The sequence below is a fragment of the Danaus plexippus genome, chromosome 26 (genome assembly GCF_018135715.1).
Source record: "Danaus plexippus chromosome 26, MEX_DaPlex, whole genome shotgun sequence".
NCBI lineage: Eukaryota > Metazoa > Arthropoda > Insecta > Lepidoptera > Nymphalidae > Danaus > Danaus plexippus.
Genome location: NC_083554.1, coordinates 178,526 through 185,174, shown reverse-complemented (window position 1 = coordinate 185,174; position 6,649 = coordinate 178,526). Strand labels below are relative to the sequence as shown.

At 40.8% G+C, this 6,649-nt stretch overlaps 1 protein-coding gene across 3 annotated transcripts in view; it reads right to left on the bottom strand.

Annotated features, from left to right (window-relative positions):
* Positions 1 to 1,867: 1,867 nt before the first annotated feature.
* LOC116774233 (GAS2-like protein 3) overlaps positions 1,868 to 6,649 on the bottom strand; it is a 37,815-nt gene continuing 33,033 nt past the window's right edge. For all 3 annotated transcript variants that reach the window (XM_032666887.2, XM_032666889.2, XM_032666888.2), the window contains 7 exons: positions 6,109 to 6,233; positions 5,663 to 5,804; positions 4,574 to 4,775; positions 4,440 to 4,483; positions 4,250 to 4,362; positions 4,041 to 4,169; positions 1,868 to 3,934 (listed from right to left, as the gene is read on the bottom strand). In XM_032666887.2, the coding sequence (XP_032522778.1) occupies positions 2,894 to 3,934; positions 4,041 to 4,169; positions 4,250 to 4,362; positions 4,440 to 4,483; positions 4,574 to 4,775; positions 5,663 to 5,804; positions 6,109 to 6,233 (1,796 nt within the window). In that variant the 3' untranslated portion in view covers positions 1,868 to 2,893. The remainder of the gene's footprint in view (positions 3,935 to 4,040; positions 4,170 to 4,249; positions 4,363 to 4,439; positions 4,484 to 4,573; positions 4,776 to 5,662; positions 5,805 to 6,108; positions 6,234 to 6,649) is intronic.

Sequence of the window (6,649 nt, the reverse complement as noted above, 5' to 3'; positions counted from 1 at the left end):
GGCACCACGGGCTGGGACTCCGGCGTCGACACTACCATCTTACGACACTGCAGACAATATACTTTTGTTCAATATTATTTAACAATAATAAATAAGTGGACAATCTTTTACATCCTCGTTACACAATCTTGTACTCAACTTTGTAGTGTGCAGTGCTTTGTCTTTCCATATAATAAATTATCATCTGTATAGTAGCTGGCACGTAACTTGGCAAGGTTTTGGCGTAGTGGGGATAAGTTTGCGAATGTATACTGAGTACAACAAAAAGTGGTCTTTTGATTCTTATCAATAACAAAAACTCGTAACAGAAACAAAAACAATGAGTTTAATTTAAGAGCTCGCAAGTGTACTCTGGAACGAACATCCGATCACGCGCACAGGATGGTGCCGTCTTGTTCCTCGCGTCCCTCATGATACCTATAACCTAGGATACCTAAAAATCGTATTCTTCGCATCTATCGTCTCTAGCCAAGTTACGTGCCGGCTAGTTTACCAATGATTAAAGAAGTGTGTATTGTAGACGTATGTAAATACATTTTGCATTATTTATGGTGTTTTAAGAATTTTTTCGTCTTCAAACTTTGAGTATTAATATTAATCTATATGGATTTGTCATCGAACACAAGTATTTCAGATATGAGGATATTGACCAATGGGTGTCAAGATCTGTTTTATACGTATGCTGACTCGGTCTTTTTAATTTTATACTTTAATAGAGGCATTGTCTCGTATTGAGTTGCTGAGGTCGATATACTCCTCTTTAATTTGTACTCTCAATGGTCGTAATAGGGTGCCGAATGGTACTCTTAATAGGTTTCAAGAATTTCTTTATATTAGAATCATTAACAAATGATTTTCTATAGCCCCGAAGTGGCACCAACTTTAAACTGTCAAAATTACTTTGAAAGATATAATCATCATTCAGATATCTGAAGAGAGTTACTGACAAAATTGGCAACATCTTGAAGAAGGTTTCTATCAAGATATCATATACACACCACACAAGAAAGTGATCCAATTCTTAAAATCTATTAATAGTATCATTCCTTTACAACAAGCGGGTCAATATAAACTTAGTCGGGACTGGTTCTGATCAGACATTGGACGGACAAAGAGGAGGATCGGTACAAGGGTGAAGGAACATGTGTCAAACATTAAAAATAGGCGCGCGTCGAAGACAGCACTGTGTGAAAACACAATGGACAAATCGAGGCACTACATTCGGTTTGATAAACCACTGAGTCTCGCTCGTGTAAACAGGTACATTACCGAAACTAATCCGCGAGGCAATAGACGCGAGAGACATACCAATTTCAATAGATGAGATGGCTGGAATCTACCTACTACCTCGGACCCCCTCATAAAAATATAAAATCAAATGTCCATGACCACACCGCAGGACTTCGTGACACAGGGAGTGCATTTTTCCAGAGCGGTACGCTAGAAAATTAAGAAATTTTTTCGGTAGATGATATATAACAAGATCAACTGACAGACATTCTCATCTCGTCTGCCCGTGATCACGGTTGCTACAGAGTAACCGAAACGTCGGGAGTATTTAGTTTTTTTAAAATAATAGATAACGCTTAGTAATCCGAAAATATGAGTTTTATTTAAGTGAATACTCGCGAAAGTTTTAGATCTCATTGTAATAGAAATTCACTTGATTCTATCAAACTGGAACGGTTTATAACGCTAGGTTGGATCGCCTTTGGGCTTGGAAATGAACCATCTTACATATAGATCATTATAGACAGAGTCCGAGTGAAGTCTGAAGCAGTCAACCTGGTGCTCGTGGACACTAGTATAATTCGGATGCGAGTGAGGTGTGATACTGCTGACTGCATGATTATTGAAACGACAATGCTACGATATCAAAAGATTTATTTTCAATTAAATACAATAATAAAAACTGTTGGCACAATATTGCAAAATGATAGTATGTCAGAAGTATATATTGGAAGGAGTATCATAAGCTCAGTTTCACTCTGCGTGGAATTTTACAGTAAGAAATAAAAGCCACAAGCATTTTACTGAGTTTCAGAAACAGAATCGTCATCTCGAGAAAAATATGAGATGAGATTTGTCTAGTCAACTGTGAAGTTTAAGATTTACAAGGTGTGGTGTATTTCGTTAATTTATAATAATGTTATCAGAATCTATCTAGTGCTTGTCTATCTAAGTGCAAAAATATTTATATTCCATTGTACGAAAATATATTTATGATGGGTGACTTTAAAACTTACAAATTTGTACACATTGAGGTCGCCGGTGTGAGGCCACGAATGGTAACAGTTCAATCACACAATAAGCTCCGGTTATATTCGAATATTAAATTTACATAAATGAATAAATACCCCAAATGATGACAACACAGCGAATCAGATATAGAAGAAGATACATGGATGCAAATATGTGAGTTATTCAAGAACGCAGTACTAAGGAATATATGTGTACCAATTTCCAACATACACAGTTCACATAATAATGTTTAATGTATGGACTTAAACATAATCTTAAAATTAATTTAAATACAAAACATTAGATAGCGATTGGAAGATAATAATTAACTTACATAATGGTTATGATTACAATTAATGTTACATGAGAAATTCATTATGACTAGTCTCCCCACGACTGGAGTATTGCTGATTGTTCATTAAATAATAAAGACTACTCGCTACTGGTTGATAAATATGAGATGCTTAGGAGATCTACATAACCCTCTGTGAATACTTTATCGGAAAGATTAATCGCGTCTAGTGATCGAACATACGTCGGGTTCCAGAAACATCCAGCGGCAGCCCGCAGCAGCCCGCGCCAGCGCCGATATAAAGATTATAATAATGTCAAAAGTTTAAACTAATGGAATGAGAAACTGCAGCGTCCGAGCTTATCTCGGGGGAACCTCCCGCGGCGGCGGACTACGATATTTGGCTTTGATATGCAAAAATGGCTTTTTCGGGGAGGTATTGTCGGCTATGCTGGCCTCCAGTGACAAGCGGATGCTCTCTTCGATGGCGGCCTGAGTGAGTCCGGTCGCACCAATGGAAGCGCTCTTTGTGAGCGGTTTCGAGAAATCTATGGGCGTCGCCAGGCTCATGCTCCGAGTCTTCTTAGCGAAGCTATTGGCCAAAGGTTTCTTGGGGCCATTGACGGGGGTAGACGCGAGGCTCTGGCTGCGAGTGGGGCGCGCCACCGACGACTCACTGGGGGTACTGGCGCCGCTCATGCTGCGGGTCTTCTTGGACTGATTCAGTTTATCCGTCCCACAAAATGATTTCCTTTCATTGTTGGGGGCGCTCGCTAGACTCATGCTTCTCGATTTTTTAGGTGCGTTTATTAATGTGTTTGAAGTGAGCGACTTGCGAAGTTCGACGGGAGGAGTCCGGATGGACCTTCCGGTCGGCGTGTTCGGAGTGCTGAAGCTAGCTGGTGCGGATTGCTTTCTAGCTCGGGGTGCTGGGGACTTCTTTTCGGTCGAATCTTTGAGGGGCAGTGTCAAGGCAGATCTGTTCCTGGATGAAACTGGTTTATTGGGTGTAGAAGTGCGGCGGAGCGGGGAGCACTTTCCGCTATCGGGCTTGCCAGGAGTTCGAGTTTTATCGAGCTTAGGATCAACGGGAGAGGTTTTGCCGCTAATAGATGATGCCTTGCTGTCGATGGGAGAGACGGTGCCGGCAAGAGAGGTGCTGCTGGGTGCAGGTGATGGGCCAGCGTGGGCTGGAGAAGGCCCGGCGGAGGCTGGGAGAGGAGAGGGACTAGGTGAGTGTGAATGCGCCGGAGAAGGGGAGGGGGGCAGCGGCACAGGAAGCACGTCACGCCGGCCCTGCGTCACGAGGCGCACCTGACAAGGCTCATGACGCGAGAGGAAGTGCTCGAGGGTGTCCCACCCCCCGCCCACGCGTACCATCATGTGGCGTCCTTTAAGTAACTGAAATGAGATTACGCCACCAATAAGTATATTTTAAAAACGATATAAAGTGTAGATGAGGGATGAATAACGTATTAGATGAAAAATTTATTTTATAAGTACTAACTCTAATAAAGACGTTCCTTCCAGCGATGTTGTATCTTCCTTCGCCGACTTTTTTCACCTTCAGGAGCTTGGAACATTTTCCTGAGCCGCAGTTGCATCCTCGCTCCATCAGACGCGTAACGAGTTGTACCTGATAACATAAACAATGTGATTCTGCAAATGGGTGTATTCAAGATAAATTAAATAAGTAGTGTAGTGTTTGGTCTGTACCCTCTTGTCCAGTTCGTTGGTCGGTCTTAGCGGAACGTCGGTATCAGAGCTAGACTCGGTGTCCACGGATCTCGTGCTCTCTGCGTCGGTGTTGTCCTGCAGCGAAGGACGAGCTGTAAAGGTATGATAATATATTTATATCAGTTTCTTAATTTACTAAAAGTTTTATAAAACAACAAAATGTACTTACAATCATTTGGTTCTAGCGATAAAACAGCGTCTTCTTTCTTAGACCTTCAGACAAAAATTATGTTGATTAAATTTTGCAATGTCCAAATAAATAAATAATTGGACAAATAGTTGAGGTAAGTATTTATAAGTTACTTGTCTCTGATAGGCGAGGGTGAGCTGTCTCTGAACTGCCAGGCTGCCCCCGACATAGCGGAGTCTAGTCCGGAATCGCGTTCTTCCAAGGCAATCTCCTTCTCGAGCTGTACCAGCCCCGGAGGTTCCACGTTGAACCTGGTCGCGAGCCGGGCCACCTCTAGTAGACACAGGATGACTTGTCGCGGTTGGTTGTGTAACACTAGAAATATATATGATAATTACGAATGTTATCTAACCAGAGACCCTTCCGCTATTTAATATCTCGTAAAGGCTATTATCTTCATAGCATTGTCAACAATATTTACGGACTGGCTATAAAGATAAACTTTTAAATTATCTCAAAACTGTATTTTCCTGTGTATTAATTTGGACACCTTTAAGAAATTAAAAAAAAAGAATTTGCAAAGTTTCCTCTTACCTAGTTGAACATACATCAGTAACGTATAATTATGCCCACAGTATTATACTTTTAGGATGAAAATTAATAAATTTAAAATATACTTTTCAATGGGATATTAAAAGCACTTCTGAATCTTCAAAATATATGTTGTTAGCGTAGTAAGGTTGGTTTAATATTATATGCGCTTCCCTTGAGAAGAGACGCAAAAACTCACGGTTACTCTTAATAAAAGAAATTATGAAAGCTGTCCCGCTTAAGGACTACTCAAATTCCAATGATAATTATGTTCACAAATTTCCGATATTACATCAGGTATGTAGGTAGGTCTTACAGGTCAAAACTACAAACCTGGCTTAACTTGGGAGAGTTTTGAAAATGGAAATTTTAATAAAACATTGATAAAAAAATAACTTTATCGTAGTATTGAGACCGTTGAATTAATTCCATAGACTACATTTATACTTCTAAAATCAATGAATTGTATGTGGGGCAGAGCATTCCGTTCGCTACATGACAACATGATTTATGACTATTGATAATACAAATTCAAGAGGTGACGAAGTAAAATAAAAGCCTACCTACATCAGAAACAAAATTAGAATAACCACCTATCCTTGGGGACGGTCCTTCTCACGATACTTGTGACTTGTGCTAAACAAACAACAAATAATATTATAAAGCCTCACCCAGGTCATCGCTCTCGAACAGCAGATTCTCATGTACACCGAGCTCTCTGCAGAAGGTGATGAAGTTCTCCGCGTTGTCGCGTGAGAAGAAACTGCGACGAGCTGCTCGCTGCCAGCAGCGCCCGCGGATCGCTGGCACCGGCTGAACATACAATTAATATGCACGCCATTACTTATCTGATGAAGGAATTTGAACGGCGAGCAATTTAATACACATCGCCCAACCGAGGTATCGAACCCGGGAACGATTCTCCAGAGACTAGCCCTGTAACTGCTCACCAAAAGGTCCTCAATATTGGTTGAAAACGTCATTTCCTAGGTTGCTTTCATCGAACCAATTAATTAATGGTGGTTTAAAAAGACATGGTTTAAAATGATCACAACAAGAAAAGAACAATATTAACTTGTATATTTAAAATAATGTAGTGTGAGTTTTGTAATCTTACTCCGACTATGAGTCCCTGGTGGAGCGCTTCCCTCGCTCGCTCGTGTATCACCACCGCCAGCTGACACAGTTCCGCGCCGTTGTCCAACACGTCCAGGAAGTTCTCCCCGTTCAGGTAGGTGATGCCTTTGACAGACAGATGACTTGGACTTTATATGGACAAGCAATGTAACTTGACTTGTAACATATGAATTATACTTGAGAGGCTCGTTTTAAATAGTCCATTCATAGACGGAAAACCTCTGGAGCTGTTCATCACAGTTATAAGTATGTATACTAGGTAGTAATTTACCACATACTTGATCCGTATTCTGGGTAGTTGTAAATTACTGTTTATACTATTAACACGTAACGTCAATGGTCCAACGCGCTCGTGGCCTATCGTCCGTTATCTAACCGTATGCTCATGTTGTCACGCTCGTCTGACGTGTGCTCCATCGGACACGCTCCCGTGATGTTAACGTGGCTTAATAATGTATCATTTTTTATAAACAATAAATCTCGAACTAAATTATTCTCGTATAACTTAATCGAGTGGCCTT